This window comes from Spea bombifrons, chromosome 6 (genome assembly GCF_027358695.1).
Source record: "Spea bombifrons isolate aSpeBom1 chromosome 6, aSpeBom1.2.pri, whole genome shotgun sequence".
Lineage (NCBI taxonomy): Eukaryota > Metazoa > Chordata > Amphibia > Anura > Pelobatidae > Spea > Spea bombifrons.
Genome location: NC_071092.1, coordinates 34719311 through 34739748, shown reverse-complemented (window position 1 = coordinate 34739748; position 20438 = coordinate 34719311). Strand labels below are relative to the sequence as shown.

General features: G+C 36.2%; 1 protein-coding gene across 1 annotated transcript in view; it reads left to right on the top strand.

Moving 5' to 3' along the window:
* Positions 1-20438, top strand: part of ABCA4 (ATP binding cassette subfamily A member 4) — a 62980-nt gene that overhangs the window by 20423 nt on the left and 22119 nt on the right. The window contains exons 12-23 of the mRNA XM_053470126.1: positions 4746-4951; positions 8278-8454; positions 10673-10895; positions 12666-12887; positions 13436-13640; positions 14549-14632; positions 15571-15636; positions 16653-16829; positions 17096-17273; positions 18218-18349; positions 19514-19653; positions 19964-20101. Of these exons, the coding sequence (XP_053326101.1) occupies positions 4746-4951; positions 8278-8454; positions 10673-10895; positions 12666-12887; positions 13436-13640; positions 14549-14632; positions 15571-15636; positions 16653-16829; positions 17096-17273; positions 18218-18349; positions 19514-19653; positions 19964-20101 (1948 nt within the window). The remainder of the gene's footprint in view (positions 1-4745; positions 4952-8277; positions 8455-10672; positions 10896-12665; positions 12888-13435; positions 13641-14548; positions 14633-15570; positions 15637-16652; positions 16830-17095; positions 17274-18217; positions 18350-19513; positions 19654-19963; positions 20102-20438) is intronic.

Sequence of the window (20438 nt, the reverse complement as noted above, 5' to 3'; positions counted from 1 at the left end):
CATAACTGCAGAAGGGAATGAGATACTAAATTGATTTGCTTAATGGCTTCTGGCTTAATATATAGGGATCACAAAAACTGAACATTCTCCTTAACTTTTACTTTGTTCTACTATGCTTAAAAAGCCGTTGAAATCTATTTTTTCTAGTAAAACAAAGCTATATTGGAGGCAGCAGATTGCAGATTTCTTTCCACAATGGACAAAATAAACATCAGAGTGGCATGTCTTTCTGTTCCCGTACTCTTGTGCCCTTCTTTATTTCCTTCATCTAATTTAACTCTCATTCATTTATTATTTTATTTTAAACAATCTAATTTCTTCAAACTTCTGCAGATGCCCATGGATTCAGTTTAACTATGTTAACAATAAGATCTACCATGCACAAGACATATTAACAAATAGCAAGCCAAATATCTGAAATAATATCCAATGTTATAATATATACCGTAATATATATATATATATATATATATATATATATATAATATAATAAGATATATAATATTATTTAAAGCCACTGTGTACACTTTGTAATGTAATATGATGTTTACACTCCATGTCCATTACAAATGAAATAGATGCAGGACTGGAGATATGTTTGACAATTAAAGTACATTGGTCCAATAAAAACTAATTATGTTTAAGAACTTGGCACAGCTATTTTGAAAAAGGGTAAACAGCCCAAAAGCAATTAGCTAATGTATCAGGACAAATTTAAAAAGAGAGAACAAATGAGTGTTCATAAACAAATGTAGCTTGGTTGCGGTATAGATAGATATATAGATATATACACTTATGGACAAAAGTATTGGGCGACCTGACCATTACACCAGCAGGGACTTTTTTTGACATGGCATCCTAAATATATAGACATTAATATGTAGTTGGGTCCTCTTTTGGAGCTATAACATCTTCCACTCTTCTGGGAAGAGTATAGAGAAATCCACAACATTTCGGAGTGTTTTGGCTCACAATCTCTGTTCATCCCCAGGGTGTTCAATTTTATGTTGAGGTTAGGGCTCTGTGTATAGCATTGTTCGAAATGTCTTGGTATGCTGAAGGGGACAGTGGGAATAGTCCAGCATAACTATGCCTCAGTGCACAAAGCAAAGTCCATAAGGACATGGTTGGATGAGTTTGGTGTGGAAGAACTGGACTGGCCCACACAGAGTCCTGACCTCAACACCTTTGGGATGAACTAGAATGGAGATTGCGAGCCAGACCTTCTTGCCCAGGATCAGTGTCTGACCTCACAAATGCTCTACTGGATGAATGGGATAAAATTCCCACATAAACCCACCAAAATCTTATGGAAAGCCTTCCCAGAAGTGTGGAAGCTGCTATAACTGCAAAAGGGGGAACAATGTCATATTAATGTCTATGAATTTAAAATATGATGTCATCAAAGTCCCTGTTGGTTTAATGGTCAGATGTCCCAATACTTTTGTCCATATAGTGTATGTGTATATATATATATGTGTGTGTGTGTATATATATCTGTATATATAAATGAACTGAAGCTTTAACCTATTTGTTATATCAGAAAAATCCATACTGATGAACACTTACTTAAAAAGACTAGATAACCCTACCATTTACTTACACACACATTACATTTTCTGTGAAAACATTTATATTTATTCTCATAATTATTATTATTTGTGTGCTTCTTTTGGATATAACATAGTATAGTTAAGTATTTAATAAAATATTATTTAAATGGCACACCTTATATTTTTGGTATGCACCTCACTGGAATATCCTAACCTAATTTTTTGTCTTCATTAAATTCTGTTTTTTTGCCCCCTCCAAATCATATTTTTTTTAAAAAAATACTGTTTTTTAAAAATATAGTTTTAAAGGATTTTTTTATCCTTTAAACGCATTTTACTGTTTAAGTGTGAAATAGGGCATTGGGTGGTCTCGGAATGTTACAAGTATTAAGATGTTCTTCCTGTGCGCTTTTATTTAACATGCTTTCACCTTGTACACACAAATAAATAAGCAGTAACCACGCTTATATTAAGAGCAGGAAGCTAAACCCAGTCAAGCATGGCCTAGTTAATGAGTGGGTAAACAGTTGCTAGTCAAAGAAGGTCTACCTCTGTTATTCTCATCCAGTTTTTATCAGTAGGGGATCTTGAATTGTCTCCGCTTTTCATGGTACCATGGCCTAGAACCAAAGGAAAGGCTCATAATTGGAAATCAGGGGAAGATGAGCTTACAGCCAAGACAAAGTGCAACTGTCGCCTGTAAACAGGGTGAAAAACAGAATGTCTTACGCATCTCACATGGCGTGGAGAATCAGACAGTGCCTGATAATCTACCATGTGCGAGTTTATCCTTAGATCCCTCTCAGAGCAAAGAGGTTTAGTAAGGTCACTCGATCTGTCTTTTATTTCTGCCGGGGGTAGATCACAACCGACCCCTAGGTTTAATTGCGGGGGAAACATGGAACCCACATAGTGAGTGATGATATACTCTTTAGTGTTTTATATGGCAAAGGGAAAAGTCAAATGCTGACATTGACATATATATATATATATATATATATATATATATATATATATATATATATATATAGTTGGTTTTTTTGCAAACTTGACTTGAGGTTAAAAAAAAAAGATGTTTTTTGTAACAAAAGGTCCAATTAGAGATTGTGTTTGGTGGCTACGATGTAATAAATTAAATAGAAATAAATAGATATAAATATATTAATGTATAATATTACATGCCCCCTTTTTGAGTTCTGTTAGACGTGAAAAAGACTGACTTGACTGATTTACCTTTTATTGCTGCCAGAATCACTGCACTGGAGGGAAAGCATGCAATGGTTTTGTCTAATAAACACAGAAGCAAAAAAGAATTGGCATTTAAAATGAAAGTACATTTTTTGATTGGCTTCTTGGCATTTACAGTAAATCAAAAGAGGACTACTAATTATGGTTTGTTACAGTAATGGCAATGGCAATTAAATCTCCAAAACTCTTGCATATATACTTGAACTACTCTAACCAAGGTGTATGGTAACATACATATGCACTGGCACATATATTTACACACACTCACATTTACACAAACTTACACACTCAGGCTAACACACATACACACTCATGCTTACATATACTAACACACACGTACACACTCATGCTAACACATAGTCCCCCTCACACACGTTCGTGCTCACACGCACTAACACATTCATGCACTCTTACATACATACAAACATACATGCTCCCTCCCTCCCTTACCCTCTCACTCACCCCGTTACTTCACTAGCAGCATTCTTTCTGGCTGCTCACTTTTTACCGCATAGTCATGCAACAAAGTGTTATGTTCACAAAGGACTGGTCACAAATTGCCCCCAAGGGCCAGTCCACCATTGACCCTAAGGGTCATCTATTACACTTTAAAACATTCCAGGAAGTTAGCCATACGTTTATCTCTGTGACCTCTCTTCACTGTCCATTGAAGCCCTTAACATATGTGCTGTCATTTTGTAAGCATTGCCTTGGCAGTCAATTTTGGCACCGTGCCTGGGAGATCATTGGAGCTGGCTGCTGGCAGCAGACCCCAGAGCTTAAAGGGGCCTAAGGGGAGCTTTGCCCAGGACCACAATATTATTAATGATGGCCCTGAACCCTGCTCATTATATTTAACCTTCACAAGGTCAAACCATATTGTGTTGTAGTACTTGTGTGGAAGCACAAAGTCACAAATTAAAATAATTACATCTAAAGATTGCATTTCATCTCTCACTGTAATCAAATAACCTCTGAGCTCTTCCAAAAGTTATGAAGCCATACGGCTCATTTCAGTAAATACTGTATTTAAACAAAGGAGTCTTTTCTTATTAAAAGATGTCTGCCAAATAAAACTAGGATCTGTGTCAGAAGACTTTGATGTCAGATAGTTGCTCTTTTTTAACTGCTATGAGTATTCTAATAATCTAAAATACTTCCCATAAAGTTCATATGTCCAGCTTTCCCATTTACAGATAAGGTTATTGATTTGGTGCTAAAAGCAGCTGAAAAGAGAGTTTTTCTACTTCTGAGATATCTACATTCTCCGACCTTAATGATTTATTCTAGATATAACTTGTGTAGCAGTGAGGCAATAGCAATAAAGCATTTATTTTTAGATAATCGTTGATTTATATTACTATAAACATTGTTTTACATTTCACTGTTCTCCCAACCTCCTCTTGCAGAGCATCCGTTTCTTTAGATTAATGGAAGCTAACCTGCCTGATCTTCTATGTTGGCAGGGGAGAAAGCATTGGTTCACGCATTCCCAATGGCCTAATCTTCGCACGGAATCTATCTATCTATCTATCTATCTATCTATCTATCTATCTATCTATCTATCTATCTACAGTATCTATCTATCTACAGTATCTATCTATGAGCTTCCATTTAAAGCTGCTAAGTTATCATGTGACATAACAACAGACGCCAATAGGGCATTGCCATAGAACCAAGCTTTTTAGATCTGTGTTAAGTAATTAACCCTTAAAGCAAAAGAAAAAAAGTTTAGGAACAACACCTTTGAATATATGATAATGCCTTTGATGCAAAGGAATCAGGGTACATGTGCATCATAAACTTTAATGTCAATATCAACATCTACAGACTCATACAGGTGTTCTCTCATATATTAGTGCAGTTCATTCTCATTATGTCCAAAATATATGTGTATCTTATAATTTCATGCTTTATTTGAACTATTTTGTTTGTTGTTCACAGTGTTTGACCTTGGATAAATTTGAAGGTCACAATGATGAATCCCATTTGACACATCATGCTCTTTACCTGTTGGAAGAAAACAAATTTTGGGCTGGGCTTGTATTTATGGACATGTTCCCGTGGACTAACAAGCTACCTCCTCATGTGAAGTACAAGATCCGCATGGATATTGATGCAGTAGAGAAGACAAACAAGATAAAAGACAGGTATTTGTTTGTGTTTACACGTTTTCATAATTGCAAAGTACACTCAACTAGTGGTTGTAGGTCTACTTTACTAGTAATCTATGATCAATGTCCAATCAACCAGCAAAAGGAGAAGTGAAACATAGTAACACTTTGCATTTCTTTGCATAAAAACCATCATTATTCTTTCCCCAAACCAAAATGATCTACAGTTTAATTTTTTTTACTATTTTCATCATATTAAACAGTGAAAGGCCAGTACGCAACAAGTTCTCTGATGTTACATTATGGCACCTTCCAGTCCCTTCCAGGACAGCAGCATCAATAATGTCCCTCAGGGGAATTAATCTATTCTTTATCGTCCTGATACAGGTTTCCTTGTCTTTTGTCACCAGACCTCCCTGACCAAGATAGTTTAATAATAAATGAAAATGACCAAAAATCTATTTATCTTCATATGTTGCATTATTCCGTTTTCTCTTACTATCGATCATTACAGATCTACAATGGTCAATGTTCCAAACCACCAACATTCTGCAGCACTAACGCCAATCTATATGTAACTGGTGCCTTTCGATGCTTAAACTTGCCAGAACATTTTGTGCATATGTGTATGGTTTATATATACATATTTGGTTGTTACTGTAGACATAATTAACACTACCCTACTAGAACCAACCTCCTAAGTAGAATGGAAAGCTACAAAGGGTGAGTAAGGAGGGAATCTGGAATGTTTTCTGGAAAAAGCAGGGTCATGTTTAAAAGAGAAAGAATAAAAAAGGGATGGATTAGAATTAATTCAATGTGTAGAGGTAGAAGAATGATGGAGAGCGAGTCAGCAACATGCTTGCCTATGATATGCATAACTATTTTCTCTTAGCTTGATAAGTGTGTGGCATACATTTAAATGTGCAGTTTGAGCAGAAGTAAGTATCTAAAAAATAATTAGTAAATGACATTCATACTCCTTAAGTCCTAATGGGATTCAAAATAGTTGCTAGTCTTTTTGTGCTTTGCTTATTATTAGTACAGCAACCTGAAATATATTTGTTCTTATGGTTATTTGTTAGAAATGTTAGAACAAGGGATCATCTAAAACTAGAGGGTCAGAGGCTTAGATATAATGTAAGAAAGTTTGACTTTACTGAAAGGGTGGTAGGTAAGTGCAGTAGCCTCCCGGCAGAAATGATAAAATGAGAGACTTTAAACATACATGGGATATGCATAAAGCTGTCCGGAATCTAAAATGTGATCAAGAACTGATTAAGGTTTGAGTCTTTAAGGCAGATAAATGCGCAGGCTAGATGGGCGGAATGGCTCTTATCAGCCAGCCACTTCTGAGCCTCAAACTTGTTTTTAGATTTAATTCAGACTTACCTAGTATTGTAAAAATAATAAAAGTGCAATAAAAAGCAAATGAATAAATACTGCACAATTTGACAGCAAATTAATCTTATTTGCTTATGTGGTTTCTAAGGAACTGGATTATAACCCATGGGTATGCAAGCTGGGTGGCACCATGATTAAATATGCAGGTAAACAGATCAAAGTAAAATGGAGCTAAAATCCTCTTAGTTACCCCTTTGGCCATGAATAGCCTTGACCTGTGTGGATTTGGCTAGCATCTGATGATAACAACATTCCCCTTATGGTAGTTGCTAGTGAATTAAGCCATCTATTTCAGCGTTCAAATCTCTGTGCTGTTTATAAAGCGCCTTCTCAACACAAGCTGTTTTATTCAGGATTCAGATACCCACTGCGCATCATTTTAAAAAACACGGTGTCCCCGAGAGTGCTTAGAGTTACTTGCCAATTATAACTGCCAAATGGTTCTGATGCAATCCTCATATAAGCCCTCTACTCAGATGTCCAGTTCATTATAGGAATGTTTCAAATGTTTATTTTGGACACAGCTCTGAGGTCCAGCTTACTGTTAACCAGGGAGATATCAAAGTCTTTCTTAGTCAATAATAACCTTATCTTTATAGTTCTTGCGCTCTTTATACCTCCTATTGACCTAAATAATGTGTCATTTGCACTGTTGACATAGTAATTTCCTTTGAACCATTTCAATCTACTATAAGTATTAGTCTGTTCAGTCTTAATCCCTGTTAGGACTGTAATGAGGAGTGCGTGCCACCAGGAACCCTTCTGTGAATGACCATAAATTAGTATGATACATACATATCTTATTCATTAAGTCACATACAGTATATTTACCATTTTATACGCACATGGTATTAGATTGCATTGACACATTTTCGATTTCTGTTTCTGGAGTAAGAGGTGTCATGTAACCAATAAATCAGCAAAAGTGGAATATAATTTGTTACATTGGTTTATTTCCCACTATACTCAAGAGGTAAGTTAAAGTGCTTCTGTCTCCAAAAATAAAATGAGTATTTCTGGGGGCAGACCCTATTTAGGTGTTTAACTGAAATAACGTTGGAACCCCTGACTTGCTCTACAAAGAGGTGGTTTTTGTGACAGCCTGATCTCCTTATTGACAGCAGGGATGGCGTTGCTGGCTCCTTATTGACAAAGACATTGTAACAGTCAGCAGATAGATACAATATATCTGATACAATAAATTTATCAGATTATATATTATTTATCATATATTATCAGATGTTATCATTAGTTTTATTATTATTATTTATTATTATTATTACTTTATTATTATTATTATTATTATTTTATTATGCTATCTCAGACAGACAAAATATTGTCCACAAAATATTTTCCCTAAAAGTAAAAAAAATATGAAACCAATGATCTTATAATTTTGTGTCATATATACAGCTGCGAGTGCATAGCTACCAGGATGCTGTTTTACTGCAATCATTTAATAAAATATAACGTAATGATTAATTGAGGTAAAGAAAGACAGATGTAAATCCATCACCTGATGAGACATGGGGAATGCTGAAGAGAGAGAAGGGCTTACAAATATCTGCGGAATAAGACTAATGTCTGAGGAGCTTACCTATTCATTCTAGCGGTTTTGCTTAGATTTTAGTTTCATTTGTTCCCAGTTGTATAATAAACAGAGCTGTCTGATAATTTACGCACATTTTGTAAGATACAACAGTACACCTTGGTAACAAAGGCAAGAAAACTAATCCTAAAGTATGTTTATTAAATTAATTAGCCAATGTTTTGGCCTAATATTACAGCTTTCATCAGCGCTTACACAGAAATACTTCCAGGTTATGATTTTCATGCATTTCTCTTCACTTTATTAGCTTACCTAGACTATAGTTTACATTAATGGACATATTGTAATTCATAACAAATTTTACTTTGATGTTTCATTTACGCTGAGATATTTGTTTATTTTGCTATAGGTATTGGGATCCAGGGCCAAGAGCTGATCCAGTAGAAGATTTCCGGTACATATGGGGAGGTTTTGCCTACCTTCAGGATATAATTGATCACGGCATTATAAAGACCCAGACAAATAATGAAATGCCAACGGGAATATACGTCCAGCAAATGCCCTATCCTTGCTTTGTGGATGACGTGTAAGTATGGACATTCTGAGATCCTTCTCCTGATAAAACTAATGAGGGAAGTGGGTGGCGCATTGAAGTCTTGTGCGGTGTAAATGGTTGACCTTTGACCTTGTCTTAAGACAGTTTGACAATTTCCCAGGATTGTGAATGTAGACCATGTCTACGAGAGCTGACAGTTCCTATTTTCTTATGTTCTCCATCAAGATAAAAAGGCAAGATGAAAATAAGGGACGTTTTCTCAGGAAATGCCAAAACTCTAGCATGGAACCTGTTACTGACTAGCACTGTGGGCAGTTTTACACTCGCTACGTCCTGACTTTTTCAGTAGCAAAATATAATGCATTCCTATTGAATTAGGTTGAGCTTAGAAGTCAATGATTAAAGGGCACAGAATATAATGTGCAAACGACAGATGACCCTTTCTAGTTATACCAAGAGTAAGATACATGAGTTCAGTTAGGTTTATTTATTTCTAAAATGCCAACACATACACCAATGGAAAATATGGCAAGTGTGTGTATAACAAGTAATTAAACTACATTTTTAGTAAATCCACCTAACCATCAAATATAATGTAACAGCCTTCTGAGCTACATGAAAGGGGAGCCAAATGCGTCGTACACTTGGAATGTAATGTAGGTTAATGCTGTTGTCTCCAGACTTGTGCAGAATGACAAGGTATTCATTAACTAGAAGCAAATTGAAGGCCTAAGGTAATGTTGGAAAACATTGGTTGTTAAAGTTTAAATGTCAGGTAGACTATTGGAATTTGTTAAAAAGGATATGGTTTCTGCAGACTGACCACAGACATGCTTAGAAAACAATGGGTGGCTTTTTCCTCAATTATTATTCTTATTTTCTCAAATAAACCATTTTTATGCCAACATAATCTTAGATACATATATGATATGTAAATTGTATATTATATTATGTCAACTTAACATAAAAACAACACAGACATTTTACATGAAAATTAAGTATTCACCATAAAACCCCTCAATTAGGCAATATTTTACTTTAAAGAATTAGAGTATATCTGGAAAGGGTACACCCATTCAAGAGTATTGATAATGATGTTTCTCATGCTGCATTTAGTTACACAAATGTTAGTCTCAGTAGTGGAACAGCACCTTTAAGGATTTTTCTGCCAATTGCATTTTTGAACAGGGCCAACTCTGAAGTAAAGCGGATTATTACTTGGAGAATCATGAATCATTTGTTTTTTTACTTATTTGCAAATGAAACAATTCTTTCATGTTATTTTTGTTTGGGGGATTGTGAAATGTTTCTTGATGGTGTCATCCTATCATTTATAATGTAAATAATATAATCAAAGATTTTTGTTTGCCTGTCTTACAATGAATGTTATATTTGTTGCTACACATTATTATTATTATTCATTATTTTTATATAATGCCATCAAATTCCGCAGCACTGTACAATGGGTAAACGTAGTAAATAACATAAAACTCATCTTGCAGAAATAAGAGGTGAGGCGGGCCCTGCCCAAACAAGCTTACAATCTAGAAGGAGTTGGGGTATATTACACAAGAGGTAAAAGTGCCACTGTAGGGAAGGACCAGCCACACTAGTGTACAGTAAGCGTCAAAAGCAGGTGAGGGACTATGAAAGGTGAGATAGAGGAATATGGGAAAAAGGGCGTTAGCGGGTACTTGTGTAGGCATCCCTCAAGAAGTGGGTGTTGAAGGATTTTTTGAAGGATCGAAGGCAGGGGAAAGACGAATAGGCCTGGAGATTGCATTCCAGAGAATAGGAGCAAATTAATCATAGTGCAAATATATCTACAAATGAAACATGTGATGCCTTTGTGCATGGCACCTTGGACCCTGTTGAGGTCAATATAAAACTATCCTTTGTGTCTAAATAAACTTTCAGTTCCTTAGTCCTCATAGAATGCAATTTTAAAAGTCTGCAGACAATTTTGACAAACAGATTCAATGTGATATTGTTTTTCCCTTAGGACAATTCTCCATTTATATAGGTTAAAAACATAGAATCATTATCTAGAACTGAGCTTTTCAAAGATATGTTGAATATTGATTATTTTGGAAAGTTTTCCTGAATAATATTTGTAATGTAACAAGATAGATCATTATGTTTTATGTTATGACATCACATTCTACAGTGTATAGCCGTGTCCATGTATTCTTGACTCCTGACAAAGACTCCCCCTCTTTCACAATCACATTCCATTTATCTCCTTCAGCTTTATGATAACACTGAACCGTTGCTTCCCAATCTTTATGGTGTTGGCTTGGATTTACTCAGTCTCAATGCTGGTGAAGGACATTGTACTCGAAAAAGAGCTGCGCTTGAAGGAGATGATGAAAAACATGGGAGTAACCAATGATGTGATTTGGTTCACATGGTTCATTGATAGCTTCACCATCATAACAGCCAGTACTTTCCTCCTCACGGTTGTCATTGTGGTAAGTCCTCTTCATCATCCCCTACTGTTGGCTTGATTATGAGTACTTCAAACCATTGTATTAGCCATGAATATATACAGGAGATTAAAACACGGAATGTCATAATAAAAGTCAAGCCTGATCATATTTTGACTGATCAAAGGATTTTTACCATACAGGAGACCCAGAGATGATGGCCTCCAGTACTTATTTCTTTAATAAAATGTCTGTTTGCAATTACAACTTTATGAAATTAGAAACTAATCTTTTTTTAATCTTCATATCTACCATTACCAATCTTTTCCTTAAGTGCTTATAGAGCTTATTCCAGTTTTCGTGGATGCGCAGAACAGAGGATCAGTATATTATAGGAGAACAAATCTTTTTTGAATGGAAAGGGGTTTGTAAAATCAAATTTTTTTCTGTTTGGTACACAGATAATACCAAAACAGTAACAGCACCTTTACGTTTCTATCAGGTGGTTGAGGACATTCCTTCTTCTTGTTATGTCGTGTGTCTCTCAGCAGGTTTGAGAATGTAGCTTTCTTATGGCAGGCATTATCAGCACCGTCAGATCTGACAAGGAAGGAGGATGCATGTGGCTACCTTGTTTAGAATTCTTACAGCCGACCCGTTCAGAGTTAGGCGAAGCAAGTGTCACTGGAGTGCTGATACCCTTAAACAGCAATGGTTGGATTAATGACCATAATAAATCATATCAAAAGAAATACCATGATCAATAGGACAAAAATATTTACATACAATATTTAGTACTGCGACACCACCCAGGACAATTCATGAAAAGTACATTCTCAAAAACACATTAATTGCATTCCAGTCATTGCACATATGGTTTGATACATTGGAAACAACCCTGGGGAAATGGGGTGGTGTTGTGACTGAGGTGTGGGCCTGGGGTGAGGTAGGGATAGGTTAGGGGGTTGAATATGTGAGTGGGCCAGGTGGAGAGTGGGACTGGTCCTCCTCCTCTGGCTGTCCATAAGGGAGTAGTCCCTTAGTAGACTTGCTAAGGTTAAAGAGATTTTAAAAAAATACACATTGCGTAAAAGAAAGCAATTTATGTTTTCATAAAAAAATCTAACACTACTACTACTACTACTACTACTCCTACTAATTTCAGTTCATCTGGCCATATGCTGCAGCTCTTGATCTGCCACCAGAGCAGCAGGTCGAATGAGTGTGTGGTCCATTGGCCCAGTGGTCATTCGGTGTGCCAGATGGCCAGTCCGGGCCTGGGTATAGGCTAATATTTTCATATATAACTTTCCTTATTTTGTTTAATTAAAATGATCACTTGTGTTAGCAATAGACTCCTAAAATGCCCCATTTGGCATGCCATAGAGTTGATGTTCATGTCTTAAGAAGTAAAGAAACCTCTAACTTGGTGTTTATGAAAGAGAATGAGTAATTTCTGGCAAATATAAACATTCTGTTGAATTTACTGATTTCCATTAGTTTAGTAAAAAAAATTGCATTGTTTACAATGTAAATATAAAATACAATGTAAATATATAAAAAAATTATTTTGTAATGTAAAACTAGTACTTGGAAATTCAAATGTAACCTAGTGAGCATTGCTCGTGATTTCATTAAGGAACAAAGAGTGCTCGACTGTTAAGCTCTATCCAATCAGGCTTACTCTCCATGGAAGAAATGTCACTTTGTTTCTTTTGTGGACATTTTGTATTGCTCAAAATCCCCCCTTTCTGTATTTTTGTCATTTTAAACAAAACATCTCTCATGCTGATGGATTTTTTACATTTTTTTCAGGGTGGTGGCGTCCTCCACTATAGCAATCCATTTATTCTGTTCTGCTTCCTGATGGCTTTTTCAACAGCAACGATCATGCAGGGTTTCCTGATGAGTGTCTTCTTCTCCAAGGCTAACTTAGCAGCTGCCTGCAGTGGAGTGATTTATTTTACACTCTACTTACCCCACATCCTCTGCTTTGCTTGGCAGGACCGGATGACTTTTAAACTGAAAACGCTGGCAGTAAGATTGTCTTTTTAATGTATTATTTTATACATCACTCATTCACCTATATGCTCTCAATACCTTGGGACACAGATTTATCATCATATAATATCACAGTAATGCATTACAACCCAACAGCTGAGCCTATCCATTGGTTTCCAATATTTGTATATACCGGTAATTAAATGAATTGTCGTATTATATATGGGTCCCTAAACATTTCCCCTTCGGGTCCCTTGAGTCACTTGGATCATTTGGGTCTAAATAAACCAAGTTTCTAACATGCCTAATGAAGGCAATGCAAACATGTAAAGTGTTCATTTTGGTCCATAAAATGTATGTCTACCAAACACACGCTCACGAAAAAAAAAAAAAAAGAATTGGTATGCGGCGACAAAAATAATTATAGTGTATCCCTGCACGTAAGTGCTCAGACATATAATTTGGTATGTGCCGTCACATTCTCTGAGATAAGAACATTCTATAGACCATTAACAGCAGGGTATTATTCTAGGAACTGGTTCATTTCTTACATAGTTGTTAGTTAATGATTGATTGTGTTGCAGAGCTTACTGTCTCCTGTAGCCTTTGGGTTTGGAACAGAATATTTATCGAGATATGAAGAGCAAGGTCTTGGACTTCAGTGGGGCAACATTCGGAAGAGCCCAGTAGAGGGCGATGAATACAGTTTTGTGTTCTCCATTTTCATGATGCTTTTTGATGCCTTTGTCTACTGGTTACTTGCGTGGTACATAGACCACGTATTTCCAGGTAGGTTTAACAGTATTGTAATAATGTACTGCTGAAAGGTGTCCTTATAGAATAAATGATGGGGATTGAGTTTTAGGGCTACCGAAACTCATTTCTTCTCCTCTAGGATATAACAATAAACAAAATCCCTTAGAAATAAAAGAAAACATAACTTTTATGTGAATTTCATAAAAACCCACGTAACTAAAACATCAGGGGTAGGGTCAGGAATCTGCAAGCAGGCCAGTCAGATTTCAGCATGGAGGGAAGGCCCAGTGTGAGCCTTTGTTGAGTAGTACTTTCCTCCGCAAGGAAAACCCTACTTTCCACTGTCTGCTCCTGACATCAGTGTGTATCAGTGGTGCACGCCGCGTGATATTAGTGGCACAAAGTGGCAGTTTCTACACACTTTCATGCTCGTTAATGCTTCAAAGCAAGCAAAAAGTCAACTTTCTGTGTAAACACCTGCCAAAACAATTTTCAACATTACACCAAACTCGAATTGCATGTTATCCAGGTCAGGATGCTTTAAAAGTCTGGACCTTGTTGAGTTTAACAATAAACGTATACAGGGCTGTTACTGTGTTTCCATATGTGTCAGTTAAATAATAATAATCAAATGGTAGACCACCTGGGGACTTATGTGTTAATGGGGTTCTTGTAATATCATTTAGATTAATTTTGGCGAGCGGCCTTAACTGCCATGTGGCACAAAAAGCACAAATTGATAACAAGGTTTTTAATATTATCTTTTTTATTATTATTTGTCTGTGATTGAACATTCATATAAAAGAATAAAATAACAGACGTGTTAAGGTTTGTTTGCTGAACACACTAGATATTTCAATTAATGGATTGTAAATAAACCAGATGCCTTAACATTGCATTGTTTTGAGCTTTTATGATATATGAAGTTTTGTGACTTTTAGGAGAGTATGGAATTCCGAAGCCATGGTATTTTCCGTTCTTGGCGACTTATTGGTGTACGTTTGAAACTCCCTTGGCAGGAGATGGTAGGTAGTAAAAAAAAATATATATTAATCTACTTAACAAAGAATACAATATGTAGTAACTGTTTGAGGTTGTTAAAAGATTAGATATAGTACAGTGGGAATGTTATTGACTTTCTTTGAACTCTAAAGTGGCTCTTAATTGTTATTGTGGAATTACTAAGTGCTTAGTCATTTGAGTGACTTTGATCGGAATGAGAAAATTCAAATAGAAAAAATAAATGAGCTCATTTTAGTGCAAATTAGTAGTTGATAAGATTGCCTAATCTGGATTGGCCAAGTACTGATTGCTTACACTAGTTACAAATGCCTGGCTCTGATTTCACATTGGTTCTGTTATGTAAAATAACTTGTCCGTGATATTTGCATATCCAAAAAAGTTCCTTAGAAGGTTTTTTTATGTAGATCTGCTGACTTTCTCTACAGATTTATAGTGGTGAGGGCTTTAGATAATTCAGGAAACACCTTTGTGATGGAACTATTTTAATATATGGAAACAGACAGGTAGATTCTGAGACTATCAATACTTGCATGTTTTATTCCCTTTCTCTAACCCGTTCTATTCCTGCTACAGATATTCTCATTTGACTCATGCGTTTAAATATATATTTCCCTCCGTCCTTGGAACATAATCCAAGTATTGTTTTGCTCCATGAAACAGACACCAATACTATAACAGTTGAGAACACCTTAGGCCATCTCGTTTTCCACCTGGTGAAGGTATAGTAGGCTGCAGTGTCAAGGAGTACTGTAGTGACTGACCATCGAGGAGGCCAGGTTTATGAAATCGTATTAGCCATTAATGAACGCTCATCCATGTTATAGGTAGAGCTGTACAGGATTAGTTGCTTCGTTATTTAGGGTTTGTTACCCTGGAAAATCATATACTTCATAAACTATGCATAAACTTCATATTAATAACTATTTTTATTCTTCCAAAGTGGATTCTGTGGAAACTGAGCTATCAATTCATGAGCAAGTGGAAGACGCTCCTGGAGATGACCCAGGTAAGGGCTCAAAGGTTGTAATATGAAACAGTAGTTATTCTCCTTGTGTGTTGCAAGATTCTACTATTCAGGGTCACTTTTACCCCATGGAGTCTCACATAGAAGGCAAGACATCTAATACATGTAATTTTGTATATTCAGAGGTAGCCTTACCGTATAAGCAGATTAAGCAGTTGCTTAGCGCTCTCATTTATCTAAGGGCCCTCTCAGAGGACGTGGGAGGGATGAGGCACAATTAAGAAACGTGAGATTATAAGTATTATGTTTATGTACAATTATCCATTATTTATTTTATTATTATTTTATATTATAATTCTACTTAGGGATCTAAAAGCTTAGCACCACCCTTGTGTATATTGAGATAATAATAGGCTTTTTACAGAATTACGATTTATCATGAAAATCAAATAGCTTCCTTGTGTTTACGTTACTACATTTAATGGAAAAAAAAATTCTCTTTTTTCCTTCTACCTATTAATGCCATATCTATGGTGACAGGAAAATATTTAATCTTTATTAACATCTAACGGTGGTTAGCTGAGCTTATCCTTTATTTGATGATCGGTGAGCAATATTCATATCCCCTGCCTATCCACCATCTTTCAGACTTTCAGACTCTATTCTCAGCATTGACCAAATAATCAAATTCTTATTCCATTTTTTTATATTTAATGTAAGAAATATATTCAAATTGTAGATTGTTCATCCAGATCCAGTTTTATTCATTAGCCCTTACAATGGACGTTTAGCCAGGGACCACCATCACAATTATCTCCCAGTGATCGATGAGTTTCTAAGACATACTAGATGGGCATCATTTTGATGATCTGACCAAAGAGAGATCAAAAACCAACATTGTTTTTTCTGTAGTTTTTAATTTGCATCCAGAAAGAGAGAGCTGAGAGGCAAACTTCAAGTAGCTCTTGAACTATTCAATAAGACTATTAAATAGAGAAAAGCTGTAGGTTAGTGAAATTTAAATTGTATTTATAGGCATGTGTCCTTTTCGCACTCAGATAAACCAACTGAGGTTCCACCAAAGGAGCTTATTTCTGAGAAAGAGCTTGCTGATAACACACTGAAAGATGCTGGTACTTGCAAACACAAACTGAAGAAAGAAAAGGAGAAAGAAGAGAAGCAACTAAAAGATGAACAAGAAAAAGAGAGGATGGACAAAGATGGAGTGACTGATGGTAAAGCAAACTAGCTGTCTGTTGTTTTAATAGAGTAGGCATGTTGAAATGATTGGAGGGTTATGCGTTTTGTGCTACCTATAAAAACGTTTTTAACATTAATATGACTAAATGTATCAGATGCATGTGTGAGTAAATACGCAGCTTAACAGAGACATCTATAGGGCCACAGAAATTGTGCTTTCTTCGCAGTGGCACCCATTTTCCTTGTCAGTGCTTCTTCTGTTTTTCATGATAACCTGTTTCACTTTGATACTTTTTTTTAGCAAATCCATTTTTTGAGCCTGAACCTCCAGGGATGGTGCCAGGCGTGTGTGTCCAGGACCTGGTAAAGGTCTTTAACAATAGCTTCAAACCTGCTGTGGACAGAATGAACATTACCTTTTATGAAGGCCAGATCACTGCTTTCTTAGGTCACAATGGAGCTGGCAAAACAACAACATTGTAAGTTTCCCTTTCAACAACCAAATATAAAACCAGCGTTTCTGTTGAAAACCCTGTTTGTTCATTGTAAAATATGCTCACAGTTGCCCTTTCACCTTCTGACTGTGAAAACTGTGCAGTACTTACAATGGCCTAGTGTCTCAGGACTAAGTATTTGTGTCTCGTCTTATTTGTTTTTAATACTTTGTAAGTTGACTAGAAACATAGACGTTTGAATGAAAAGATAAGTAAAGTGACTGGGCTATGAGATCATACCTGACAAACATAGAATGTCTTCTTGTAAAAAAAAGCAGGTGTTATCTATTTAAGCCACTTAGCTAGATAGATGTCATAACTCTTCTACCAGAAAGAGGTACCAGCTGACTAATATTTACATGTTAGAAAGCCAAGGACAGCATTATAGTTTAAGTAAGCAACACAAGAGCTATTTCCAGGAACTCGAGTAGCGATAGCAGGACAAGGTGTACGACTTGAAAATCATAAGCAAATGCTGTACCAATGCATAACATTACAAGCACATTCTGAGTCACATCCAACCGACCAGAACCATGACATTAGGGAACCACTCATCTAATTCTCATGAAGATACCACACTTAAGAAGAAATAGGACAGACTGATTAATTAATCAACCAATTGGTTGATGCCAGAAGAGGCCCCTGCAGGCGACCAATAGATTCTCTTACACAGACCTTTAAGTCCTCGTGTGAACCTACGGATTTCCGCCCCTGTTAACCTCTAGGTAGGCTAGACGGGGAAGGGACCAGGGAGATTATCGAAAACGTACCCTTCGTCTAGTAATCATTTATAAACCATGTAAAAAAGATAATCTTGAAGTAATTAAGGAAAATACCACAGTCGAAAGCACGGTAGTGAAGTTGATTTTCAGTTATTTTTAACTTGTCACCATACATATTGGCTCTACATATGTTCTGTACTTATTCAGGTCGATTATTACTGGCTTATATCCACCAACATCAGGGACAGTGTGGATCCGTGGTAAAAATATTCAGACACACATGGATTCCATTCGGCAAAGTCTTGGAATGTGCCCTCAACATAACATCCTTTTCCGTCAGTAGGTATTAAATATGTCCTCATCTGGAATAACGCAAAGAATATTTAGGATCCAAAGTGATATTGTGTTGGCTATAATGGGCTTGTTGCACCCTTATGTCCTTGCCCCTGTGTCTCAGATTATCAGTTTGTCATGGAACTAGAGTTAGACTGTAACAAAGGGTGGTGATATTGGTAAAAAAGACTTCAAAATAAAATAGTCTCAACCAGCACTAAAGAGTAAGTGATCGTAAAATTTAATGCAACTTAAATCCATCTGAAGACTATGGTTTACACATTTCACAAGTATTCATAGAATCTGTGCCGAGCATATTTCCAGATGTTTCCAAATGAGTGTTGAGAGTGATAATTGCTCATAGCTGCCTGGGAAAAAAGGCATTCATAAATTATGGGGTAAAGAGCCTTGGGCACGTTATTGGCTCGGGCTACTTAGTCAAGTGTTCCAATAGGAAATAACAGTAGGAAACATATAGCATGCCATTGAGGAAACAATGTTTTCTCTGTGTGAGTCACATGATTTATTACCCATAAAGGTGCCGTTCTGCTTACTGGCAGAATTAAACTTATTTATATAATAATACGTGACAGAATGCGCCATACAAAAAAGGTTTGAGGATGGACGGTCCCTTCATAGTCTGTCCCACAATTCCCACAAGTCTAGCGCAAAATCTCAAGGCCGAGGGTGCCACATGCCCTTTATAATTGAACGTGTAAGATAATTTTAAGCATTTTTATCAACTAAGAACCAGGCTCCCGCATTCTATTTTTGTAACTTTGTTTACTTTGACAATTGTGTGAACATATGAAAAGGTGTTGAGTATAAAAGTTTTAAATGAACATGTCTCGTTTATTCAGGCCCTTCTGATACCCTAACAAATAAACTCCATGTATTAAATGTTTCAATTGGTCAATCTATGGCATCTATGTAAATCCGACCTCATCAAGTTGGTCAACATGCATTATACATTTTTTTACAAAACCATCATTCTATAATAACTCTCTTATTTCGCAAAAAAATATATATTTGGGAATTTTACAATGTAAACCTTTTGTTTTATTTGTTCCCATCTTGTTTGTATTTGCAAACATTTGACATTATATATAAGCATTAACTGTTTGAATGCTAGATGGCACAGAGAGAACTCACTCCATCTATCCCCTGCAGTCTAACAGTGGCAGAGCACATTATGTTTTATGCTCAGCTCAAAGGCAAATCCAAAACGCAAGCTGAGAAAGAGATGGATATGATGTTGGAAGACATGGGTATTCCCCAAAAAAAAGATGAGGAAGCACAAAATCTATCAGGTACGTATGAGTTTCACGCAATTGTGAAGACAGAACTGTTATCAAAAGGCCATAAGGACTATCCATGACACTTCATGATTAAACAGCACCTACAACGTGAATATCACATAAAATGTTTTGTGTCAAACATTGGAGGGAAGTTCTTAAAATGAATGCAGTGTGAATGGTAAAGGAAAGAACATATATATATATATATACATATATATATATATATATATATATGTTGCAAGATATCATACACTGCTGGACACAGTCATACAATTTAGTGGCGGATACGCTGACGTCTTTGTTTATTTGTCTTGATACTCAGGTGGAATGCAGAGGAAATTGTCTGTGGCGATGGCATTTGTTGGTGAATCAAAAGTTGTGGTTCTGGATGAACCAACATCAGGTGTAGACCCATATTCAAGAAGATCTATTTGGGATCTACTACTAAAATACCGGTCAGGTAGGCTCCATTGCTCCAAATGTAAACACGCACGGGATGGACATAAAGCTACCCAGAATCTAAGACAAGACCAAGGACTTATAAAGGTCTCTCTACAACAGGAAGAACGGGCAGACTAGATGGGCCGAAAATTCTATGTTTCTATGTTGCATTCTATTGATGTTTTATAGCTTGTTGTATCGGGCAGTAGTTTTTCTGCATATGTGTTTACACATTCTATGGTGAGGTTATGTTGCATCATAATAATAATAATAGACCTGCAATCATTTGTGGTTGATTACAATGCACTCTCATCTTTTTTACTACAAACAATCTATTAAGTTTGTGATCCAGAGAG